This window comes from Salvelinus namaycush, chromosome 9 (assembly GCF_016432855.1).
Source record: "Salvelinus namaycush isolate Seneca chromosome 9, SaNama_1.0, whole genome shotgun sequence".
NCBI lineage: Eukaryota > Metazoa > Chordata > Actinopteri > Salmoniformes > Salmonidae > Salvelinus > Salvelinus namaycush.
The window spans coordinates 24,618,171-24,646,169 of record NC_052315.1 but is presented as its reverse complement, the minus strand read 5'-3'; the positions used below and the strand labels follow the sequence as shown (position 1 = coordinate 24,646,169).

The 27,999-nt window shown below is 39.8% G+C and overlaps 1 protein-coding gene across 1 annotated transcript in view; it reads left to right on the top strand.

Annotated features, from left to right (window-relative positions):
* Positions 1–27,999, top strand: part of LOC120053208 (cadherin-13-like) — a 497,821-nt gene that overhangs the window by 211,181 nt on the left and 258,641 nt on the right. The window contains 1 exon segment of the mRNA XM_039000365.1: positions 25,873–26,051. Within this exon segment, the coding sequence (XP_038856293.1) occupies positions 25,873–26,051 (179 nt within the window).

Here is a 27,999-nt window from a genome sequence, read left to right as displayed (position 1 = left end):
TAACCTTTTCACGTGTGAGTTCCAAATATCTCTAACTGTCGCCCCCAGTTTGAGTTTTTTTATGCACGTGATGTTAGAATGTTCTCTCCTTTCCAGAATGTTATTGTTATGAAACAGTACATTTAAAGGCACAGTCAACTTAGGGTATGTAAACTTCTGACCTACTGGAATTGTGATACAGTCAATTATAAGTGAAATTATCTGTCTGTGAACAATTGTTGGTACATTTATTTGTGTCACGCACAAAGTAGATGTCCTAACCGAATTGCCAAAACTATAGTTTGTTAACAAGAAATGTGTGGAATGGTTGATAAACGAGTTTTAATGACTCCAACGTAAATGTATGTAAACTTCTGACTTCAACTGTATACAGAAATAGTTGAATAGGATGGCATTGACTAGAATACAGTATATACCTATTAAATGAGTAAGACAGTATGTAAATATTACTAAAGTGACCATTGATTCCATGTCTATGTAACCGGGTCGTAGCCGGCTAGTGACAGCGACTAAGTTCAGGGCAGGGTACTGGGTGGAGGCCAGCTAGTGATGGCTATTTAGCAGTCGGATGGCCTTGAGATAGAAGCTGTTTTTCAGTCTCTCGTTCCCAGCTTCGATGCACCTGTACTGACATCGTCATTGTTGGTAATCAGGGCTAGTACTGTTGTGTTGTCTGCAAACTTGATTATTGAGTTTGAGACGTGCATGGCTATGCAGTCATGGATGAACAGGGAGTACAGGAGGGGGCTGAGCATGTACCCTTGTGGGGTCCCTGTGTTGAGGATTAGCGTTATGGAGTTATTGTTTCTTACCTTCTTACCATGATTTAATCTTTAACTAGCTTCTCAAAGCACTTCATGATGACAGAAGTGAGTGTTATGGGGGATTACTTTCTTGGGTACAGGAACAATGGTGGACATCTTGAAGCAAGTGTGGATAGGGAGAGATTGAATATGTCCGTAAACACTCCAGCCGGCTGGTCTGCGTATCTTCTGGGCCGGCAGCCTTGCGAGGGATAATGCGCGTCTTACTCACTTCGGCAATGGAGAATGAGACCTCACAGTCCTCGGGAACAGCCTGCGTTGGTGACACTGTGTTATCCTCAAAGTGGGCGAAGGAGGTGTTTAGCTTGTCCGGGATCAAGAAATTGGTGTCCTTGTCCAGGAGCAAGACATCGTGGCTGGTTTTCCTTTTGTAATCCGTGATTGTCTGGAGTCCCTGTCCCATACATCTCGTGTCTGAGCCGTTGAATTGCATCTCCATTTTGTCTCTGTACTGACGTTTTGCCTGTTTTATTGCCTTACGGAGGGCATAACTGCACTGTTTTTATTCAACCATATTCCCAGTCACCTTGCCATGGTTAATTGTGGTGGTTCGCACTTTTAGTTTTACGTGACAGCTGTATCTATCCACAGTTTCTGGTTTGGGTAGGTTTTAATAGACACAGTGGGAACAACATCCCCTATACACTGCTTGATTAACTCAGTCACAGTGTCAGTGTATATGTCAATGCTATTCTCAGATGTAACATATCCTAGTCCGTGTGATCAAAACAATTATCGAAGCATGTATTCCGATTGGTCAGACCAGCATTGAAGAGAACTTAGCACAAGTTTCTGCCTATAGGAAGCGAGGAGCAGAATGGAGTGATGATCTGATTTGCCAAAGAGAGGGCAGGGGAGGGCCTTGTAGCCATCCCAGAAGGGAGAGTGACATTGGTTGAGAATCTTTGAAGCGCGGGAACTACAGTAAATGTGTTGATCGAACTTCGGTCGTGGTTTTCTCAGATTTGCTTTGTTCAAGTCCCCAGCTAGAAAAAATACCACCTCAGGATATGTGGTTTCCAGTTTGCACAAAATCCAGTGTAGTTCCTTGAAGGCCATCATGGTATTGACGAGGAGGTAATGCGGTTGGCATTTGATTGTGAGGTATTCTAGGTTGGTGTCATGGGAATTTAATAATTCCTATATGTGTCTATTGTTCAATTCAATTGAAATCACTCTGTCTTGTTTCTAAGAATTTGTAAGAGCCTTATTTTGCATAAAATAGACAGAGAACAGTCTCAGAATCAGCCAATAGCATTTATTCTTGTGAGCGCGCTCCCATTGAACCACGAACAACAGTTTATATACAAAATATGACGTCATTGGTTACAGAATGAATCTCCTCCTCTCGACCAAGACAAAACAGGTTCAAAAGTTCATTCCAACTCACCTGCGCACACACATGACACACAATATAACTGGATTAACTCCTGAAGTTTCACCATAATTTATTACCACTTTAGCAGACAGTTCCAGATACGGAAAACCTGGAGAGGCTCTCGCTGTCTTATTTGATTGCCACAGAGTTATAGTTGAGTTGGTTCAAATATAGGTTAACTTTTCTGCGCTACGGATACCGAATACGGGTTCACTTTCCTAAACAACCGCTGAATTGCAGGGCGCCAAATTCAAAAATATTTATAATCATGCAATCACAAGTGAAATATACCAAAACACAGCTTAGCTTGTTGTTATCCACCTATCGTGTCAGATTTTGAAAATATATTTTACAGCGAAAGAAATCCAAGCTTTTGTGAGTGTAGCTTTCAATGCTATAACAGCTTAGCCTTATATTAGCTTGGTTAGCTTGGTCACGAAAGTAAGAAAAGCAATAAAATGAATCGCTTACCTTTGATAATCTTCGGGTGTCTCCACTCTCGAGACTCCCAGTTACACAACAAATGTCCTTTTTGTTCGATAAATATCACAAAAAAACGCCATTTGGGTTGCGCATTATTTTGAGAAAACAAAAGCCGTGTTCCGTTCAACAAATCCCAAAAAGTATCCGAAATGGTCGTAGAAACATTTTAAATGTTTTTTATAATCAAACCTCAGGTTGTCTTTAACAAACATAATCGATAATATTTCAACCGGAGCATAACCTATTCATTAACCTCTTTGGACTCAAGGGGCAGTATTGAGTAGCCAGATAAAAGGTGCCCATTTCAAAAAGGCCTCGTACTCAATTCTTGCTCGTACAATGTGCATATTATTATTACTATTGGATAGAAAACACTCTCTAGTTTCTAAAACCGTTTGAATTATATCTGTGGGTGAAACAGAACTCGACTTAGAGCAATTTTCCTATGTGTATGTCAGAATGCAGAATTTTGCTGGCTGTTCTGAGACCTGTGTATTAATTTGCCTGTCCTCTATTGGTTGAGATGCACTGCATACGCCTTCCACTGGGTGTCAGCGAATAGGGAGAGTTGAAATGGAGTTTCTACGTAGTTCCCAAAGGTTATAAATTGCTTGGAACCAAAGTGTCCCATCTTTCCACTCTTCGCTCTGACGCAGGGAGGGTCTTGGCATGTCATTTTAGAAGCTCCCGTTTTAGCTCCTAGATATATCCGGCTCTGTTTTTATTCGATATAGGTGTTGAAGACATCGTAATGTTGTTATTTTAAACCGAATTATATCAGTTTATGTCAGTATATTGCGATTTTCGGGTATTTATTTTTGTGACGTTGTAGGAAGTTGGGTATCTCTGGCCCACATGGCTATTGTTTACTGCTAATTGCAACGTTGAAGACGACGTTCTCCAACCTAGCAACGATTCTTTTGGACAAAGGACACCTTTCCCAAGATTCTGATGGGAGTTCATCGAAAAGTAAGAACTATTTATGCTGATAATTCATTGTTCTGTTGAAAAATGTCAAATGCATAAGACGCCATTTCCTGCAGTGTAGCCTTGCGTTATCGCAGCCTGTATTGCGCAGTAAGGTTAATTTTTAAAATGTAATTCAGCGATTGCATTAAGAACTAATTTGTCTTTCAATTGCTGTCCAACCTGTATTTTTTTAGTCAAGTTTATGAATAGTTTTCGATAAGAATAGGTGCCTTTACAAGATGGCGCCGGACAGATTGCTTGACGTTATGGACACTATTCTCAATGTATAAGCACGATTTGTGCCGCTAAATATGCACATTTTCGAACAAACTCTATATGCATTGTGTAATATGATGTTACAGGACTGTCATCTGAAGAATTCTGAGAAGGTTAGTGAAAAAATTAATATATTTTGGTGGTTTATACATTATAGCTATTTTTGCCTTGAATCAATGCTGGTGTGATGTTTGCTATTGTGCTAAGCTAATATAACGCTATATTGTGTTTTCGCTGTAAAACACTTGATAAATCGGAAATATTGTCTGGAATCACAAGATGCCTGTCTTTCAATTGCTGTACACTATGTATTTTTCAGAAATGTTTTATGATGAGTATTTAGGTATTTGGCGTTGGTGTCTGTAATTTTTCTGTCTGCTTTCGGTGCAATTTCTGACTGTAGCTGCAATGTAAACTATGATTTGTACCTGAAATATGCACATTTTTCGAACAAAACATATGCTATACAATAAATATGTTATCAGACTGTCATCTGATGAAGTTGTTTCTTGGTTAGTGGCTATTTATATCTTTATTTGGTCGAATTTGTGATAGCTACTGATGGAGTAAAAAACTGATGGAGTAAAAATAGTGGTGTCTTTTGCTAACGTGGTTAGCTAATAGATTTACATATTGTGTCTTCCCTGTAAAACATTTTAAAAATCGGACATGTTGGCTTGATTCACAAGATGTGTACCTTTCATCTGGTGTCTTGGACTTGTTAATGTGTGAAAGTTAAATATTTAAAAAAAATATCTTTTGAATTTCGCGCCCTGCACTTTGAGCTGGCTGTTGTCATAAGTGTACCGACGTCGGGCTTGCACGCCAAACAGGTTAAGAGAGAAAAGGAAAATGGTGAGCTCCTCCCGTGCGCGCAGGAAATATTCAGAGGACACTTGACCTCTTTTGAAACATCTCGCTCATTTTTCAAAATAAAAGCCTGAAACTATGTCTAAAGCCTGGTCACAGCCTGAGGAAGCCATTGGAAAAATAATCTGGTTGATACCCCTTTAACTTCTTATGGCTGCAGCCCGACACCGGTACACTTATGACAACAGCCAGCTCAAAGTGCAGGGCGCGAAATTCAAAATATATATTTTTTAAATATTTAACTTTCACACATTAACAAGTCCAATACAGCATATGAAAGGTACACATCTTGTGAATCCAGCCAACATTTCCGATTTTTAAAATGTTTTACAGGGAAGACACAATATGTAAATCTATTAGCTAACCACGTTAGCAAAAGACACCACTTTTTTTACTCCACCAGTTTTTTACTCCATCAGTAGCTATCACAAATTCGTCCAAATAAAGATATAAATAGCCACTAACCAAGAAACAACTTCATCAGATGACAGTCTGATAACATATTTATTGTATAGCATATGTTTTGTTAGAAAAATGTGCATATTTCAGGTATAAATCATAGTTTACATTGCAGCTACAATCAGAAATTGCACCGAAAGCAGACAGAATAATTACAGACACCAACGCCAAATAACTAAATACTCATCATAAAACATTTCTGAAAAATACATAGTGTACAGCAATTGAAAGACAGGCATCTTGTGATTCCAGACAATATTTCCGATTTATCAAGTGTTTTACAGCGAAAACACAATAGAGCGTTATATTAGCTTACCACAATAGCCAAAAACACAAGCAATTTCCCAGTAGCAAAAGTTAGCGATCGTAACAAACAAGCAAAAGATATATAATTTTTGACTAACCTTGATTTTCTTCATCAGATGACAGTCCTATAACATCAGGTTATACATACACTTATGTTTTGTTCGAAAATGTGCATATTTAGAGCTGAAATCAGTGGTTACACATTGTGCTAACTTAGCTACTTTTTCCACAACGTCTAAACAGCAACGATATTTTTCTGACACGTTTTCTGACACACATATTCTGACCAAATAGCTATTCATAAACATAAGTAAAAAATACATGTTGTATAGGAAATGATAGATCCATTAGTTCTTAATGAAATCGCAGTGTTAGAATTCAAAAAAATAACTTCATTACGACATCCAGCTTCGGTATAGCTGAGTACCCCAAAGTTGGGCGCCCACGACTAATTCACATGCACGACAGATATATGAATTAGCATCATAAAATGTTTCTTACTTTTGGTGATCTTCCATCAGAATGTTGTAGAAGGTGTCCTTTGTCAAGAACAGTCGTTGTTTGGATTTAGAACGTTCATTTTCCCTCTCGATTTAGCACACGCACTTGCCAAGTGGCACAAAGCTCTCCAAGTCAACAAACGGAAGAGAACGGAACACGGCAAAACTCCCGAAAAATTTTCAATAATCTGATGAAACTATATTGAAAAAACATACTTTACGATGATATGGTCACATGTATCAAATAAAATCAAAGCCGGAGATATTAGTCGTCCATAACGACAGCTAAACAGAAGGCAAATCCATGTCCCCTTTCGCGCGCTCCAGAAAACAGAAAATGGACGGTCACGTCATACAAAGAGCTTTTATTCCACCTCAGACCAAGATAAACACGAAATTTCTTCTCTCACCGCCTCTTGACATCCAGGGGAAGGTGTATGAAGTGCACGTAGACTCTTACGTATCATGCCCATGTATAGGCAGGAAGTAGAACAGAGCATCGATTTCAGACTTTCCACTTCCTGGTCAGGAAGTTTGTGCCAAATGAGTTCTGTTTGACTCACAGATATAATTCAAACGGTTTTAGAAACTAGAGAGTGTTTTCTATCCAATAGTAATAATAATATGCATATTGTACGAGCAAGAATTGAGTACGAGGCCGTTTGAAATGGGCACCTTTTATCTGGCTACTCAATACTCCCCCTGCAGCCCAAACAGGTTAAATTGAGTTTAGACAGGCCAGGAAACAAAGAAAAAAAAATATATATATATCACTTCCGGGTTACTTTTTCTCAGGATTTCGCTTGCAGAATAAGTATTATTTTTCTCACAGACAATATTTTGATAGTTTTGGAAACTTTGGAGTGTTTTCTATCCTAATCTGTAAATGATATGCATATTCTACGATCTGGGCCAGAGAAAATGTCCGTTTACGTTGGGTACGTTATTTAAATAAATAAAACAATTCTGACCCCTAGCGCTAAGAGGTTATTAACGATCCTTTTTGCTTACTTAAAAACCCTCAACCCATTACTCCCCAACCTAGTTGGAATGGTGTTTATTATATCTCTTCCTTATGAACTAACATTATTAATCAAATATTGTAAAACAGGGTAGAGTTTAATTAGTTATATGTCTATTTAAATGTAGATATTGTTTAGTCATTATTCATAAAATTCCTAACAATTGGGTGAACAAAAGGACTTGAATTCCTGTACGTTATCACAATCACACAATGAGTAGTTAATCATGAAACATAAACCCCCACCTTTCTTCTCCCCGTGGAGTTCTTTATTCCTGACTGAGCGATGTACTGAGAACTCAGTTGGATCTATGGATGGGGACAGTATATCCGGAGAGAGCCATGATTCCATCAGAGTATTTTACAGTCCCTGATGTCTCTGTTGAAGGACATTCTCGCTCTGAGCTCGTCTACTTTATTGTCCAGGGACTGAACATTAGCAAGTAATATACTCAGAAGTGGTGGAAGGCGTGCACGCCTCCTGAGTCGGACTAGAAATTCACTCTGAAGATGTCTTCTCCTCCAGCGGCGACTTGGAACAGCCTTTGGGATAAGTTCAATTGTTTTGGGGGGTACAAACAAAGAATCCTATTCGGGAAAGTCGTATTTATGGTCAGAATACTGTTGAGTTACCGCCGCTCTGATATCCAAGAGTTATTTTCGGCTGTATGTAATAACACAACAAACATTCTGGGCTAATAATGTAAAGAAATAAAGAAAAAATACTGCAAAGTTGTTTAGGAGCTAGAAGCTGAGCTGCCATGTCTATCATTGCCCATTTCCCTATAAAGGTGCCACTCTTTGCGAGGCTTTGGAAAACCTCTCTGGTCTATTCGGTAGTATCTTAGTTTGAAATTCACTGCTCGATTTAGGGACCTTACAGATAAGTGTATGTGCAGTGTACAGAAAGTCATCAATAAAAACATGTTAATAAACACTATTATTGCACACAGAGTGAGTCCATGCAACTCATTATGTGAGTTGTTAAGCTAATTTTTACTCCTGAACTTAAGGACAGGACGACTGCACCGTATTGAGGGGAGGATGGATGGGGCCATGTATCGCGAGATCTTGGCCAACAACCTCTTGCCCTCAGTAAGCGCATTGAAGATGGGTCGTGGCTGGGTCTTCCAGCATGACAACAACCCAAAACACACAGCCAGGGCAACTAAGGAGTGGCTCCGTAAGAAGCATCTCAAGGTCCTGGAGTGGCCTAGCCAGTCTCCAGACCTGAACCCAACAGAAAATCTGTGGAGGGAGCTGAAAGTCCGTATTGCCCAGCGACAGCCCCGAAACCTGAAGGATCTGGAGAAGGTCTGTATGGAGGAGTGGGCCAAAATCTCTGCTGCAGTGTGTGCAGACCTGGTCAAGAACTACAGGAAACGTATGATCTCTGTAATCGCAAACAAAGATTTCTGTACCAAATATTAAGTTCTGCTTTTCTGATGTATCAAATACATATGTCATGCAATAAAATGCAAATTAATTACTTAAAAATCATACAATGTGATTTTCTGGATTTTTGTACCTATGATACAAATTACAGACCTCTACATGCTTTGTAAGTAGGAAAACCTGCAAAATCGGCAGTGTATCAAATACTTGTTCTCCCCACTGTATATATGTATAGTGAGCTATACATAGCGGAGGTTTAATCAAGCTAGTCGTTTTGATTACTTTCTTATGTCATTCTCTCGGGCACCAAAAGTTTTAAAAAGTGTTAATAGGACACAGAATGTGGTCGGATCATCACATAATTGCCATATATATTACTCTGACAGAATTTCTATGTGGCGAGGATATTGGAAATTTAATCAAAGCCTACTAGATGATAACTTGTTTATAATTAGGATAGAAGAATTTATAACTGACTTTTTCTGACATAACATAGGTACAGCAGATCCCCTTATTGTATGGGATACTTTTAAATGTGCCTTTAGAGGCCATGCAATTCAGCACTCATCTATAAAACAAAGAAATTTAGATCAAGATAGTCCATATTAACAAAGGAAATTGAAGGACTAACAGTACAGTTAGATAGAAATAAAAACTGTACCATAGAGGCACAGAATAAGTTACAGGAAAAACAAAAAGAAATGGAGGAACTTATTCAAGAAAGATGCAGTGTAATATATTATAAAAATAAAACGAACTGGACGGAATATGGGGAAAATTGCACCAAATTATTTTTCAATCTTCAACATAGAAATGCTACCAACATGTTTTATTGAAACTGGTTACAAATTACGCATGATTCACCAAATTATATTTTGAAAGAGGAAGTAAAGTATTTTAAGAATATGTTTTCATTTTAGTCTACTCCATCTCCACTTACCGAAGCTAATTGTATGGATTTTTTCCCTATTAATAATGTAAAATTAATATCTGTACAGAAAGACTCATGTGAAGGCCAAATTACAGAGCAGGAACTTCGTGATGCAATAAAGCCTTTAAGGCTGGGAAAACTCCAGGGCTGGATGGCACAACAGTGGAAGTATACCAAACTTTTTTTGACATACTCAGAGGACTGTTATTAGCATGTTTTAACCACTCCTATATAAATGGTAGATATTATCAGACACGCAACAAGAAGATCTGATTTAATTATTACTGGAACAGGATCCAAGTGGTGTATATAAAGATCCAGTCCATTTCAAAAATTGAAGGCCTCTTACACTTCAGTGTTGTGATGCAAAAATTCTAGCTAAATGCTTGGCGCATAGAATTAAAAAGGTATTGTCAGATATTATTCATACTAATCAGACAGGTTTTTTACATGGACGATACATTGGAGATAATTTAAGACAAGTACTGGAAACAATAGAATACTATGAAATATTGGGGACACCAGGCCTGGTTTTCATAGCTAATTTTGAAAGGCTTTTGATAAAGTACGACTGGAGTTTATATAAATGCCTAGAATATTTCAATTTTGGAGAATCTATTATAAAATGGGTTAAAGTTATGTATAGTAACCCTAGGTGTAAAATAATAAATAATGTCTACATCTCAAAGTTTTAAACTGTTGAGGAGTAAAAGAAGGTTGTCCACTATCGGCATATCTATTTATTACTGCCATCGAAATGTTAGATGTTAAAATTAGATCCAACAATAATATTAAGGGATTAGATATCCTCAGCCTCATTGAGGATCTAGGTAATTTTGCTAACCTCTCAGGATTAAAATCAAATTACATATTGGATCACTAAAAAAAGCAACTTTTACAGTACCGTGTAGTTTACCAATAAAAAGTTCTGACAGGGATGTGGACATACTCTGTATCCAAATCCAGAAAGAAAGAAATGATCTCACTCCAATACATTTTTATGGAAAGTTAACAAAAATATATAAGATCTTGCTACCATGAAAAGGAAAATACCAGTCTATTTGTGGAGAAATTAGCCTGATTAACTCTTTAGTCATATCACACTTTACCTATTTGCTTATGGTTTTGCCTACACCTAGTGACCTGCTTTTTAAAATATTTTAACAAAAGAAAATTCCATTTTAGTTGGATTGCAAGCCAGACAAAATTAAAAGGGCCTATTTATGTAACAAATATGAATTCGGGGAGCAGAAATTATTACATATTAAAGCATTAGACCTCTCACTAAAGGCATCAGTCATACAAAAGTTATACTTAAATCTGAAATGGTTCTCTAGTAAATTGGTAGGAATGTCTCACCCCATGTTCAAGAATGGCCTTTTTTCCATTTATTCAGATTACAACTGCTCACTTTCAGTTGTTTGAAAACGAAATCTCCAAAATATTCTTATTTTTTAAACAAGCCTCAGAAAGTTGGTTGCAATTTTAGTTTATTCCACCTGAAAAGACAGAACAAATAATACAACAAATATTGTGGTTAAACTCAAATCTACTAATTGATTAAAACATTTTATATTTTTTTTAAATAATTGTTGTAAATTATCTCATAAATAGGACTGATGGAGTTATGTCACACATGCAGCTAACACAGACATATGGAAATGTCTGCTCTACCCAAAATTACAACCAACTAATTGCAGAATTACCACAAAAATGGAAGAGGCAAGTAGAAGAGGGGAAAAGTAAGGAACTTGTCTGTCGGCCCTGCATTAAAGACCATAAATGGTTCAAGAAAATCGTGATAAATAAAAACATACCAATTTCATTTAAGGACAAAAAATGTACAGCTATTACATATAAATTGCAAAATAGTTGGGAAGAGATTTGCGATGTACCTGTTCCATGGCACACGGTTTATGAATGGAAACGCAAAACAATGCCGGCATCATGACACAAGGTGAGACCAAGTCCAGACACAGGAGGCAGATGGTTGGAGTCATACAATGTTTAATAATCCAAGGGGGTAGGCAAGAGAATGGTCGTGGACAGGCAAAAGGTCAAAACCAGATCAGAGTCCAGGAGGTACAGAGTGGCAGAAAGGCTTGTGGTCAAGTTAGGCAGAATGGTCAGACGGGCGGGTAGAGTCCAGAACAGGCAAGGGTCAAAACCGGGAGGACTAGAAAAAAAGAATAGCAAAGGCAGGAGTACGGGAAAAACGCTGGTTGACTTGGGACATACAAGACGAACTGGCACAGAGAGACAGAAAACACAGGGATAAATACACTGGGGAAAACAACGACACCTGGAGGAGGTGGAGTCAATAACGAGGACAGTTGAAACTGATCAGGGTGTGAGAGCTGGATTCAAAACTTCAAATTTTTCCATTAAAATTATTATACAAAATTCTTGCAACCATTAGAATGTTATATATATGGGGGATACAATCTTCCAAGCTCTGCAGATTTTGCTGTGAGGTGGCAGAGTCATTAGATCATTTATTTTGGTACTGTCCATATGAAGCTCGTTTTTGTCACAGGTACAAGAATTGCAACAGGTACCTAGAACTAACCCTGCAGATAGCAATACTGGGTGATTTGAAAAGTCATAGTCAGTAAATCAATAATATAATAATTATTTTAACACAACTGTTTATCTTTAATTTACAATCTGTAGAAGCTATGAGAATAGAAAGGTTCAGTACTTTTGTGAAGCATCACAGCACAGTTGAAAAATATATGGCAAATAGAAATCCAAAATGGATGGTGTTAAGAGATAGATGGGAGTGGTTGAATGGAGCTGAAGGATGGGACTAATAACAACAAGATAACCAATGTAAAACATATGGGGTCTGTAAAATGTATCTAGGTTCAGATATTTTGTGAAATAGCACAGTTAGAAATAGAAATCAAACTGGATGGACATCAGAAATAGAGGAAGGACTAAAAACAAACAAAATATAACTATTGTAAAATAGATTGTGTCTGTAAAATGTGTTTAATATGTATAAACGGAAGGTAGAAGCCTAAGTGTTATTGTTTATTAGTTTACTCCAATTGGGGTACGGGTGGTTGGGTTTGCTGGGAAAAATAAAGGTATATTCCCCAAAAAAGTATATGTATGTATGTATGTGTATGTATGTATGTATGTATGTATGTATGTATGTATGTATGTATGTATGTATGTATGTATGTATGTATGTATGTGTATATGTATGAATGTTTATCTATATATATGTATATGGGTATGTATGTCTATGTATGTATGTATATGAATATATATATTTACCCCCAAAAAGATATGGGGGATTGGAAATGATGCAGACAAATACATTGATGGAAGCAACAATCTTTCCGCAATATTAAAACTGAATCACCCCTTGTAAAAAAAACTATTTTAAAATGAAAAAAAGTAATTAAAAAAAACTAATAATTACAAAAAACATGTGCCAGCTTGGTGGGGGGCCCCCCAATCATAACTCGCTTAGGGCCTTCAAAAGACTAGAGCCGGCCCTGCACTGTAGGCATATCACTGCCCAGTGGTGCCGTGGGATGCAGGCTGTGTGTCTGTGTTGGGCTGTGAGGTGTTACAGGTAGGCTGACTGATGGGGTAGCCTGTGTGAGGTGCTGCAGCAGAGGTTGCCTACACTAACATTTTATTTTCCTAAAGGGTTCTTCGGCTGTCCCTTTTTGGTCCCTCTGTGTAAAGTGTTCAACATGGAACCCAAAAGGGTTATACCTGGAACCAAAAAGACGTCGACAAAGGGTTTTCCTATGGGGACAGCCGAAGAACCCTTTTGGGTTTTAGATAGCACCCTTCTTTCTAATAGGTGTATGTGTGGTGTCAGTGTTAGATGTTGTCTACAGGGTATTAGTGTCTGTCTGTCTGTCTGTCTGTCTGTCTGTCTGTCTGTCTGTCTGTCTGTCTGTCTGTCTGTCTGTCTGTCTGTCTGTCTGTCTGTGTTTCAGAGCTGGACAGCTGGAATGCAGGTATGAGGCAGAAAGTGAACCATGAGAACAGCTGGAGACTGACTAGGGATCGTATTTGACAGGCGTTGAAAACTACAGGCACTACAGAACAGAGCAAGAACACTACTTCAGAGCATGGACACTACTGCAGAGCATGAACACCACTACAGAGCATGAACACCACTGCAGAGCATGAACACCACTACAGAGCATGAACACCACTGCAGAGCATGAACACCACCACAGAGCATGAACACCACTACAGAGCATGAACACCACTACAGAGGGGGCAATGGGGAGTTTATAAACAGGAGGAAAAGAGGATACAGGGTAGAACCCAAGAAAGCTGGACTGTTATCAACATGCTATAATACAAGTATTCTTTGAAAAACTAGACATACTGTACCAGTGACGGTTATAATCAGTGATCTACATCATGAGCAGCTAAAGAATATGTTATCTGTAAGCAGCTATTCCCAGTAGACTTAAAGTGATGGATAGAGGTTACACATGGAGCCGATTATAATGAAGACAGTGTGATGGACTGAAAACAACAACTCGGTCTATTTATCCCCATACACCAGTTCATTGAAATTTCTCTCTCAATGCATTTATTTATTACTGTACCCTTCTAATCATTTCAAATACTATGATTCATATGTTTGCCAATGGAAGGAATTATATTTAATTCAATTACCTAGCATAATTCACTTCACACTGTTTATAGCTTGGCATTTACCCAAGGGAATGTCCTTGTCCTCCATAATGGGTTTATTTATTTTATAAATGTTCTTGAAAGGACTGAAATAGCTATCTCTCTCTCTTTCTCTCTCTCTCTCGCAGAGCAAGGCCATATTCACAATAACATCACACACTGCCCCTGAATATGCCTGTGGAGTAGGTCATCATAGAAGAAACAATATCTTAGTGCATAGTTTCTTTGATTAAGAGAGCTTTTTGGCTGGTTGCTAGTTTGGAGGGACATGGATCCATTCTACTGTTGCTGTGAAATAATCAACTTTGTCCTACCACCAGCAGACTCTGAGGGACATATTTAGATGCAGTAGAGAGACAAACAGTGAAGCAACTATCCACTCATCTTGTATTTCTTCCTCTATTGATAAGTGACATTGGCCCACCAGACATGGCCCACCAGTAGGTGTAATCCTTTGACAGGAGGTGTGTGGATATGTGCTGATTGAACTTGGCTCTGGGGTGCCAGGTTGGGTTGGGCTTGTGTGGTCCTGTGTGTTGCCGGGAGAGGGCATGATTCACTCTGCTGAACATGTCATCACAGCCATGGATCATGTCATCTAGGCAGATGTTATCAGGATGACACAGTGGAGTTTATTTGCTATTTATTGCTGTGGGATTTGTGGCATGCTGCTGTGTTGCTGCTGAAGCAAAGAGAGAAGATGATTCCGGCAGACATTTTGTTTGTGTGTTTCGTACACGCTTTAATCCTGGTTGAATGGTTTGTCAGTCTGTTGTGAATGCCTACAGAAGAGCTTAAGTGCTCATGGGGAACAAAATAGTCATACTAAACAAAGGAAGTCCTTTTTAGAAATCCACCAAACTTTGTTATAGTTTACCTCACGATTGGTCAATGCTATGTTCCAAAATGGTGACAATCTCAATTGAATTCTTAAGTCAGATAACTTCATACCCAGCATTCAATGTTCCCTTTCACGTGTTGCTAAAATCCACACTTATGTTATTTTTCCCAAATCTGATCATTCTCTTGTCTGGGAAGAAACATGAAAAATACACTACCGCTCAAAAGGTTTTAGAACACCTACTCATTGAAGGGTTTTCTTTATTTTTACTATTTTCTACATTATAGAATAATAGTGAAGACATCAACACTATCAATTAACAGGTGTGCCTTGTTAAAAGTTATTTTGTGGAATTGAATGCATTTGAGCCAATACGTTGTGTTGTGACAAGGTAGGGGTGGTATACAGAAGACAGCCCTATTTGGTAAAATAACAAGTCCATATTATGGCAAGAACAGCTCAAATAGGCAAAGAGAAACGGCAGTCCATCATTATTTTAAGACATGAAGATCAGTCAATCCGGAAAATTTCAAGAACTTTGACGGTTTCTTCAAGTGCAGTCGCAAAATACATCAAGCGCTATGATGAAACTGGCTCTCATGAGGACCGCCACAGGAAAGGAAGACCCAGAGTTACCTCTGCTGCAGAGGTTAAGTTCATTACAGTTACCAGCCTCAGAAATTGCAGCCCAAATAAATGCTTCACAGAGTTCAAGTAATAGACACATCTCAACATCAACTGTTCAGAGGAGACTGTGTGAATCAGGCCTTCATGGTAGAATTTCTGCAAAGAAACCACTACTAAAGGACACCAATAAGAAGAAGAGACTTGTTTGGGCCAAGAAACACGAGCAATGGATATTAGACCGGTGGAAATTTTTCCTTTGGTCTAGATTCCAAATTGGAGATTTTTGGTTGTGTTATTTCATAGTTTTGATGTCTTCCCTATTATTCTAAATGTAGAAAATAGTAAAAATGTAATTTAAAAAACCTTAAATGAGTAGGTGTTCTAAAACTTTTTGACAGGTAGTGTACATGTATGCCATAGATCAATAATTGACCTTCTTGATCAATAATTTAATTTGTTCTGAACTGAATTGCCTAGTTAAATATAGGTTAAATAAATAAAATGCATTAAATCTGCCACCCCTGTGTTCTGATCTGAGTTGGCTAGGCCTTTAAAGACAATTAGACTGTGATGAGCGGTCAGCAGTTGAGATCAAACTATTTGAGTCAATTCCCTTCACTGTCAGCCCAGTACTCATTAAAGCCGATTGTGTTTCAGTACAGCGGTCTGGTCTGCAGTTCCTAGCCTCCTACCTCTGCTGCTGCTAGTCTCATAGCATGTGAATTATTTCCAATACTCAAGTGCTGTAAATGAATGAATGGGAAAAGTTTTCATTTAACATTTGTAAACTTTCTGGTAAACTTTTTTTAGTACCTGGAGAAGGGCCTATAATTCTCCTCAGTTTAACCGTCACAGTTTAACAGATGAAGTGTTAATTGTTGTGCTTAATTGGTTCATTGTTAATTATTGCAAATAATTACAATGCAATCTTTTTTTTCTGGCAATTGTCTATCCAAGATGGTGACACTATTTCTTTGTGTTCTCATCATGGACCTTGGAGGTTTACTTCCATAAGGAAACTGCTATGAAAGAATCCTGAGCCACAGAAATGTTTAGTTGTGTCGCTAGTTTATTTGCATGACAGTATACCTGCTGAGGGAGGATGAGAATTAACCACCACATGAACATACAATAAAAAGGCCAGTGAAAATGTCCTTGGCTATGGTAATACAGCAGCAGAAGGCAGCGAATGGCTTGTTCAATGGAATTGTGTGTCTCTACAGTGGAACATTCAGTCTCCATTTTGTGCCCACTCCCCATTGGTAGTGCACAATGGACTTGAAGTATTAACGGTTGAATAGGAGGATGGATGTTCGATATTTGTTGTGGCTGTGTGTTTTCGTTTGGGCTCTGCGTAGGGGGGCATGGGCTAAGGAAAGGAAAAACCTCAGCGTTAATCTACCAAATACCCCCGGTGGTAAAGATTCAGCACAAAAACACATGGTTCTACTATAAGTGTTCTTTCTGAAGAGCAGCAGCAGCAACAGCAACAATGTGGAATGAGGTAAAGTGCATCTGCTGCATGCATTGACTAAGCTCATTCAGAATCATCCTATTCAGTTAGTTCACCCGGAGGACCACATAGTTGGAGAAGGAGCTGTAAAAATGCTTTCTCTCTCTCTCGCTCTCTCCCACTCCCCATTTCCCATTGAGCTTTTTGTTATCTTTGATCCTGAGTTTCAATAGATTTTATATAACGTGACCAGAAAATGTTAGGACACTGAATCAGTATTACTTTCCCCCTATTCATTCATGGATCATTTAGGATATGAAGGACCCTATGAACTAATAATACTGTGTGACATCTTCATAATTACCTACTTGTCCATGCACATTAACCACACAGCCCTTTCATCATTTCATGGTTGACTGTAGTGAGTCAGCTGGAGTTGCCTGGGTTGTGTGGTTGGGTTGAGTGCTGCTGTGGCTGACTCCTGGGGTTGAGCTAAAGTAACAGCATAGAAAAGTAGAAAAGACCTGCTCCCTGCACCATAGTGGGGGCCTCTGTGATTGGTTCCCATGGTTCTCCAGCTGCAGTAAGTGGGTAGCACCTCAGCCTCAGATGCATGCTGGTGCACGTGGACACATACAGTACATGCACATATAGAAAACAGAAAGACACACACACACAAACACACACACACACACCGTCAGTACCCAGCTATAGGGTAATCACAGGGAGACAGACACCACTATGTCTGAAATAACTGCTAGCAGGGAACTTGGAGCAGGGACCCCTCTGCCTCAGTATAGAGAGAGATGGTGAAAGAAAGAGATTGAAAGTAAAACATATTTCCTAATTTGTTGGTTTTAAACAGTAGTGGTCTACAGACATTTATGTATTGACATATTTATCCACAAAAGGAGTGGAGAGGAGAGGGGGAGAAGGGTGGAGAATTAGTTAGTCTAGAAGAGAGGAGGGAAGGCCTTCGCCCTGTTTGCTGATCTCATCCTCTCCATTAGATGAGGGAAGTTTATAATACAGTAGTTTGGACCTGTGGATTCATCTCCAGCTATTTCAGATCCTCCCATTAACCATCCAATCCAGTTAACATTGATTCTGCCTTAGCACTGATGAGAACATGGGCTTCATGAGAAAGGACAATGACTCGTCACTGAGTCTAGGTAGCTGTAATTAGTTTATGATTAGGTACTGGCAATCAGCTATTGCTTTTTATCAAGTTACCGTTACCCAATTATGGATGCTTGATTTATTTGTGTGTGTGTGTGTGTGTGTGTGTGTGTGTGTGTGTGTGTGTGTGTGTGTGTGTGTGTGTGTGTGTGTGTGTGTGTGTGTGTGTGTGTGTGTGTGTGTGTGTGCCTGTTTGTGTCTACCTAAAGTATGTTTTGACCATGACAGTTAGTCAACTTGCTCAATTTCTTCACAATATCTAGTTGAGGTTTAGGGTTTAGTGAATGATTTGTCCCAAATGCAATGCTTTTAGTTTTTTTTTTATATTTAGGACTAGCTTATTTCTTGGCACCCATTCTAAAACTGACTGCAGCTATTAGTTAAGTGTTGAAGGGATTTCACTCGCTGTGGTAGCTGATGTGTATAGTGTTGAGTCATCAGCATACATAGACACACAGGCCTTACTCAGTGCCAGTGGCAGTTCATTGCCAGTGGCAGGTCATAGACAGACATATGTTGGATAGGCTTTTCATTAAAGAACACGCTCTGTGTTCTGTTAGATAGTTAACTCTCGATCCACGATATAGCATGGGATGTAAGTCTATAACACATACGTTTCTCCAGCAGCAGGTTATAATCAATAATGTCAAAAGCTGCACTGTTGTCTAACAAAACAGCTCCCACAATCTTCTTATCAGTTTCATTCAGCCAATTTATTGGTCGGCTGTTTGAGCCAGTAAAGGTTGATTTACTATTCTTGGGTAGCGGAATGACTTTTGCTTCCCTCCTGGCCTGAGGGAACAAACTTTCCTGTAGGCTTAGATTGAAGAGAAGGTAACATATGTAGTGGCAATATACAGTAGTCTGCTATCATCCTCAGTGATGAATGAGCCATTTGATTAAATGAATGGTGAAGCTGAGTTTGCCTTTTTGCACAAAAATGTCATTTCAGGTGCTCCAAAGCTTTTTACTGTAATCATTTATATCATTCATCTTTGTTTCATAGTACAGGTTTTTCTTCTTTTTGTTTAGTTTAGTCACATGATTTTTACATTTACAATATGATCCCAATCGGCTGTGCAGCCAGACTTATTTTCCATTTCTTTTGCCTCATCCCTCTGAACCATACAATTTTTCAATTCATCATCAATCCACGGGGATTTAACAGTTTTTAGAGTCATTTTCTTAATGGGTGCATGCTTATTAGTATCTGGAAAAGCAATTTCATAAATGTGTCAAGTGCAGCATCTGGTTGCTCCTCATTACACACCACAGACCAGCAAATATTCTTTACATCTTCAACATAGAAAATCACTACAAAACCTCTTGTATTATCTCCGATACACTATATTAGGCACAGCGTTTGGAACTTTAGTTTTCCTAGATATGGCTACTATATTATGATCACTACATCCGATGAAGGTGGATACTGCTTTAGAGCAGATTTCTGCAGCATTAGGAAAGATGTGATCAATACGTGTGGAGGATTTCATTCCTGTGCTGTTTGTAAATACCCTGGTAGGTTGCCTGATAACCTGAACCAGGTTGCAGGCACTGGTTACAGTTTTAAGCTTTTTCTTGAGTTGACAGCTTGATGAAAGCCAGTTAATATTAAGGTCACCTAGAAAATATACCTCTCTGTTGGTATCACATACCAACAGAGAGCATTTCACACATCAAGCATATCACACATCAAATTTCAATATAATTGTATTGTTTGCATATACATATTTAGATGTTATCGCAGGTGTAGCGAGATGCTTATGTTCCTTGCTCCAACAGTGTAGCAATACAAAACAATATAAAACAAAACGAATATATACATACAGCTGAAGTCGGAAGTTTACATACACCTTAGCCAAATACATTTAAACTCAGTTTTTCACAATTCCTGACATTTAATCCTAGTAAAAATTCCCTGTCTTAGGTCAGTTAGGATCACCACTTTATTTTAAGAATGTGAAATGTCAGAATAATAGTAGAGGGAATAATTTATTTCAGCTGTTATTTCTTTCATCACATTCCCAGTGGGTCAGAGGTTTACATACACTAAATTAGTATTTGGTAGCATTGCCTTAAACAACTTAAACTTGGGTCAAACGTTTCGGGTAGCCTTCCACAAGCTTCCCACAATAAGTTGGGTGAATTTTTGCCCATTCCTCCTGACAGAGCTGGAGTAACTGAGTCCTTCCTGAGCTGTATGATGGCTGCGTGGTCCCATGGTGTTTATACTTGCGTACTATTGTTTGTACAGATGAACGTGGTACCTTCACCCGTTTGGAAATTGCTCCCAATGATGAACCAGACTTGTTGAGGCTCTACACATTTTTTTCTGATTTCTTTTGATTTTCCCATGATGTCAAGCAAAGAGGCACTGAGTTTGAAGGTAGGCCTTGAAATACAGCGACAGGTAATCCAATTGACTCAAATGATGTAAATCAGAAGCTTCTAAAGCCATGACATCATCTTATGGAATTTTCCAAGATGTTTAAAGGCACAGTCAACTCAGTGTATGTAAACTTCTGAACCACTGGAATTGTGATACAGTGAATTATAAGTGAAATAATCTGTCTGTAAATAATAAACGTTAGGTGAGGAAGGTGAACCTGTAGCCATATTACATCAACAATATTTGACATGAGATCCTCTCTAAGCTTTACAGGAAAATGACTCCGTATATAAACAGCAACACCACCCCCATTGGTATTCCTGTCTCTTCTGTAGATGTTGAAACCATGTATTGCCACTGTATAATCAAAGGTATTATTTAAGTGAGTTCCAGTGATAGTCAGTATTTGAACGTTATCTGTTACTAGCAAGCTATTGATTTCATGAACCTTGTTTCTTAGGCTATGTATGTTAACTTCTTATGGCTGCAGGCACAGTTTAAAGGCACAGTCAACTCAGTGTATGTAAACTTCTGAACCACTGGAATTGTGATACAGTGAATTATAAGTGAAATAATCTGTCTGTAAACAATTGTTGAAAAAAACTGACATGCCAAAGCTATAGTTTGTTAACAAGAAATTTGTGGTGGTTGAAAAAATAATTTTTATGACTACAACCTAAGTGTATATAAACCTCCGACTTCAACTGTATATATTTATACGATGGTGTGTAGAGAAATTATGGGCAGTGTATGAGTAGAAAATATGTAGACAGGAGTAGTTATATAGGATAAGCCTTGACTAGAATACTGTATGTACATATGAAGTGCATGCCGAGAAACTTTAAGCTTTTCACCCTCTCGGCTCCGTCGATGTGGATGGGGGCGTGCTCCCTCTGCTGTCTCTTGAAGTCCACGATTAGCTCCTTCGTCTTTATGATGTTGAGGGAGAGGTTATTATTCTGGCACCAATTCACAAGGCCCATTTCCTCCCTCCTGTAGGCTGTCTCGTTGTTGTTGGTAATTAGGCCTACCACTGTTGTTTTTTCTGCAAACTTGATGATTGAGTTGGAGACGTGCGTGGCCACGCAGTCATGGGTGAACAGGGAGTATAGGAGAGGGCTGAGCACGCACCCTTGTGGGGCCCCCGTGTTGAGGATCAGCGTAGCGGAGGTGTTGTAGCTTACCTTCACGAACTGGGGACTGCCTGCCAGTAAGTCCAGGACCCAGCTGCACAGGGCGGGGTTCAGACCCAGGACCCCGAGCATGGAGATGATGTTGGAGGGCACTATGGTGTTGAATGCTGAACAGCATTCTTACATAGGTATTCCCCTTGTCCAGATGGGATAGGGCAGCGTGCAGTGCGATGGCAATTGCATCATCCATGGATCTGTTGGGGTGGTATGCAAATTGCAGTGGGTATAGGGTGTCAGTAAAGTGGAGATGATCTGATCTTTAACTAGCCTCTCAAGGCACTTCATCATGACAGAAGTTAGTGTTACTGGGCGATAGTAATGTAGTTCCGTTACCTTCACTTTCTTGGATGCAGGAACAATGGTGAACATCTTGAAGCAAGTGGGGAGATTGAATATGTCCGTAAACACTCCAGTCAGTTGGTCTGCACATACTCTGAGGACGCGGCTAGGCATGGCATCTGGGCCGGCAGCCTTGCGGGAAATAGTGCTCACAGTCCTCGTGAGCAGAGGTGGCCTGCATGGGTGGCACTGTTGCAACTCCACTTAGTCTCTGTACAGACGTTTTGCCTGTTTGATTTCCTCACGGAAGGACATAGCTGGACTGTTTGTACTCTTCCATGTTCCCAGTCAACTTGCCGTCGTTAAATGCGGTGGTTCGCACTTTAAGAATTGCCTGAATGCTTCCATCTATCCACGTTTTTTGGTTTGGATACGTTCTAATCGTCTCAGTGGAAAAAACATTGCTAATGCACTTCCTAATAGACTCAGTCACCGAGTCAGTGTATAGGTCAATGTTATTCTCAGAGGCAACCCGGAACATATCCCAGTGCACGTGATCAAAAACAATCTTGAAGCAAAGATTTTAATTGATCGGACCAATGTTGAACAGTCATAACCACGGAAACTTCCTATTGAAGTTTCTGCCGATATATATTATACAGATACTAACTATTAGCATTTGGTGGTCTATGGCAATTTACCACAATAATAAACGTTAGGTGAGGAAGGTGAACCTGTAGCCATATTACATCAACAATATTTGACATGAGATCCTCTCTAAGCTTTACAGGAAAATGACTCCGTATATAAACAGCAACACCACCCCCATTGGTATTCCTGTCTCTTCTGTAGATGTTGAAACCATGTATTGCCACTGTATAATCAAAGGTATTATTTAAGTGAGTTCCAGTGATAGTCAGTATTTGAACGTTATCTGTTACTAGCAAGCTATTGATTTCATGAACCTTGTTTCTTAGGCTATGTATGTTAACTTCTTATGGCTGCAGGGGCAGTATTGAGTAGCTTGGATGAAAGGTGCACATCAGACAAGGTTCAGACGGCATCCCTAGCAGTGTCCTCAGAGCATGCGCAGACCAGCTGGCTGGTGTGTTTACGGACATATTCAATCTCCCTATCCCCGTCTGCTGTCCCCACATGCTTCAAGATGGCCACCATTGTTCCTGTACCCAAGAAGGCAAAAGTAACTGAACTAAATGACTACTGCCCTGTAGCACTCACTTCTGTCATCATGATGTGCTTTGAGAGACTAGTTATGGATCATATCACATCGACCTTACCTGTCACCCCAGACCTACTGCAATTTGCATACCGCCCCAATAGGTCCACAGACGATGCAATCGCCATCACACTGCACACTGCCCTTTCTCATCTGGACAAGAGGGATACCTATGTAAGAATGCTGTTCATTGACTACAGCTCAGCATTTAACACCATAGTACCCTCCAAGCTCATCATTAAGCTTGAGGCCCTGGGTTTCAACCTCGCCCTGTGCAATTGGATCCTGGACTTCCTGACGGGCCGCCCCAGGTGGTGAAGGTAGGAAAAAACCTCTCCACTTCTCTGATCCTTAGCACTTGGGCCCCATAAGGGGGTGTGCTTAGTCCCCTCCTGTACTCCCTGTTCACCCATGACTGCGTGGCCATGCACGCCTCCAACTCAATCATCAAGTTTGCAGACAACAGAACAGTAGAGGTGTCTCTAAATAATGCAGATTTAACCATTCTCGTATTTGTTTAAAATGGAAATAGTAGACTTACTGCTACAGTGGTAGTATTAAAATAAAAGCATATTCTAAAGGAAACGAACACCCCCATCTCTGTGTCATGGTTTAAACATTTTTTTTCCCATGCTGCACTTGTCATCCTGGGACAGTCCCATATTTCAGCCCCTTTTCAGTTGTCCCGACATTCCTTTCAACAAAAAAGTTATCAATCAATTCAGGCTACAAGATTGTAGACCTAATGTCACGGTATAATTCACACTGATAGTACCCATACAGAAACACAGGCCTTGTTTAAGTCTCTTTGGCAAGGCTTTTTAGTTTTCCTCGACTGTTCACCTCAATTTTTTATGAGGCTTTGCTGAGGTGTTAGTGGTTTGTAAAGCAGCAATCCTTCTACAGGCTAATTAGAGTTCTCAGTAGACAGACACACACACACAACCACACACACAACAAAGCTTTAAAAAAACAGTGTCACTAGCCAGCTACCACCTGGTACCCTACCCTGCACCTTAGAGACTGCTGCCCTATGTACATATATGAATTTAACCCTGGTCACATTAATAATGTTTACATACTGTTTTACCCACTTTATATTGCGTTGTAAAAGTATTCAGCCACCTTTTGATTTCTTCAAAAAAATACAATATGGCCATTGTGGAGAGGTTGGAGTCTGTTTGATTGAGTGTGTGGACAGGTGTCTTTTATACAGGTAACGAGTTCAAACAGGTGCATTTAATACAGGTAATGAGTGGAGAACAGGAGGGCTTCTTAAAGAAAAACTAACAGGTCTGTGAGAGCCGGAATTCTTACTGGTCGGTAGGTGATCAAATACTTATGTCATGCAATAAAATGCAAATGAATTACTTAAAAATCATACAATGTGATTTTCTGGATTTTTGTTTTAGATTCCGTCTCTCACAGTTGAAGTGTACCTATGATAAAAAATTACAGACCTCTACATGCTTTGTAAGTAGGAAGACCTGCAAAATCGGCAGTGTATCAAATACTTGTTCTCCCCACTGTATATCTTGTTCCGGACGGTTTAGTCCCCCCTGGCCCACTCGTAATTTGCACTCTGCATTCTATGAGTGAATCACAGTGTTCCAAACTCAATTTTCAGTCTCCACAGAGATGCCTTGCTGTTCTCAGAAGAGATGTATGTTCTGAAAGAATATGAGGTGGGAGAGAGATTGGCTTCACAGCAGTTAACGTATTTTCTTGCCTGTAGAGTGGAGGTGTGAGGTTCATCACTGAGGTGTGACAAGAGGATGGGGGGTTGAGGGGATGTCAAGGTTTGACTGGGATTTCAGCTCCGATGCAGGAAGGGCACCATATCTTTGTTCCATTACTAAATAACATGTGGTATATCGTTATGACCAATGTTTGGAAGAGAATGCATTAGTAAAAAGGATGTGTGTTCAGAGAGAGTCACCCAGAGTATTCTGACTGATGTCTGTCACCATTTTTGGCCTTTGTCTCAGTGCAGGTTTGAACAGGCTCATATTTTCATCATAATTGTGATTTGGTGACGTAAAGAACTTTGACAGCACAACGGCAGAGTCATGTCTGAAGTGTAAAACTACTAATGACTCAATAACTCATGCCTTCTGGGAATGTTATGGGCGGAGTTGGAAAGATGGATGTCAGAGATATTGCAATTTAAATGTACTTTTAATTCGTCTGTCTGTATATTTCAACACATGCCATATGAGGGTGCAGTGAGATACCAGATGGGTTGGACAATTCTCATCAATTATATTTAAAAAATGTATACTCAAAAACTGGAAATCAGCCAATTCTCCGTCGTTCATGCAATGGAAAGGTCAAATGCTTTATTATCAAAGAATGTACCAAAATTGTGCAGTTTGAGGCCATGTGGCAGAAAGTGATAAGGGTGCCCTTAGGGGTGGGGGCTAGTGGATCTGGGCAGGTGTGATGTAGTGATGTTTGTATGATGTAGTCATTTGTATGTATATGTTTTGTATTGTTTATAAAAGATCAAATAAAATCATATACAAAAATAGGAACTGAGATAGTGCTGCAACCTTCTAACAGTAAACTATCTGTTTCTATAGGAACCGTGGTGATGACGATGACAGCGGAGGATGCTGATGACCCCAGGTTGCAGAACGCGGTGCTGCGCTACAACATTGTGAGGCAGTCGCCCGACAAACCCTCACCCAACATGTTCTACATCAACCCAGAGAGCGGCAACATTGTCACTGTCATCTCCCCCACGCTGCTGGACAGAGAGGTGGGTGTGCTTTGATTGATCTGATGGGCCCTCAAAACACTGCTTCTGTCTCACTGCCTCACTACCATGAAGTTTTAAAGGCCCAGTGCAGACAAAAACTAGATTTTCTTGTGTTTTATATATACAGTATATTCAGAAAGTATTCAGACCACTAGACTTTTTTTACATTTTGTTAAGTTACAGCCTTATTCTAAAATGGATTTTTAAAGAATCCTCATCTATCCATAATGACAAAGCGAAAATAAAATACCTTATTTACATAAGCATTCAGACACTTTGCTATGAGACTCTAAATTGAGCTCAGGTTGCATCCTGTTTCCATTGATCATCCTTGAGATGTTTCTACAACTTGATTGGAGAACACCTGTGGTAAATTCAATTGATTGGACATGATTTGGAAAGTCACACACCTGTCTATATAAGGTCCCTCTGTTGACAGTGGATATCAGAGCAAAAATTAAGCAATGAGGTCCAAGGAATTGTCTGTAGAGATCCGAGACAGGATTGTGTCGAGGCACAGATCTGGGGAAGGGTACCAAATATGTGTGCAGCATTAAAGGTCCCCATGAACAAAGAGGCCTCCATCAATCTTAAAGTTTGGAACCATTAAGACTCTTCCTAGAGCTGGCCGCTGAGCAATCAGGGGGAGAAGGGCCTTGGTCAGGGAGGTGACAAAGAACCCGATGGCCAATCTGTTAGAGCTTCACATTCCACCAATTAGGCCTTTATGGTAGAGGGGTCAGACGGAAGCCACTCCTCAGTAACAGGCACATGAAAGCCCACTGGAGTTTGCCATAAGGCCTCTAAAGGACTCTCAGACCATGAGAAACAAGATTCTCCGGTCTGATGAAACCAAGATTGAACTATTTGGCCTGAATGTTAAGCGTCATGTCTGGAGCAGAGCTGACACCATCCCTACGGTGAAGCATGGTGGTGGCAGCATCATGCTGTGGGGATGACTTCAGCGGCAGGGACTGGGAGACTAGTCAGGACCGAGGGACAGGTGCATGGAGCAAACTATAGAGAGAGATCCTGCTCCAGAGCGCTTAGGACCTCAGACTGTGGCGAAGGTTCATCTTCCAACAAGACAACAACCCAAAGCACACACCCAAGACAACACAGGAGTGTCTTCGGGACACGTCTGAATGTCCTTGAGTGCCCAGCCAGAGGCCGGACTTGAACCGGATTGAACATCTCTGGAGTGACCTGAAAATAGCTGTGCAGCAATGCTCCCCATCCAACCTGACAGAGCTTGAGAGGATCTGCAGAGATTATTGGAAGAAACTCCACAAATACAGGTGTGCCAAGCTTTTGTAGCGTCATACCCAAGAAGACTTGAGGCTGTTATCGCTTGCTTTATAAAGCAGGCAGACAGGAATCGAGGTCTTCAGTTACTGTTCGATTGAACATTAGAATGGGCAAAGCGAGTGACCTAAGCAACTTTGAGCATGATATGATTGTCGGTACCAGGCTTGCCAGATCCAGTATCTCAGAAACGGCCTTCCTCCTGGGCTTTTCACACACAACAGTGTCTAGGGTTTACCAAAAATGGTGTGACAAACAAAAAACATCCTGTCAGCCGCAGTCCTATGCCCAAAAAGAGCATGTTGATGAGAGAGATCGAAGGAGAATGGCAAGAATCGTGCAAGCTAACAGGCGGGTCACACACAGACAAATAATTACCCCATCTAGGGGTCCGACCCATTGGGTTTCTTTTGCCAAAATGCTAACAAAATGAGCACGTAATAGCGAATTTCCATTGAGGCTGCTAGCTAAATATGCTAACGAGTGCAAACAAAAATCAACTAAGTGCATAGACAGGCAATCCAGCTCATAAAGTTATACATATATAGGTAGAAGCTACCAAATGTCATTGTTTGGTGAGATTGGACATTTACAAGCGAATGTGATCGAGAGACATTGTGCAAATGAACAAAGTTTTGGCTCA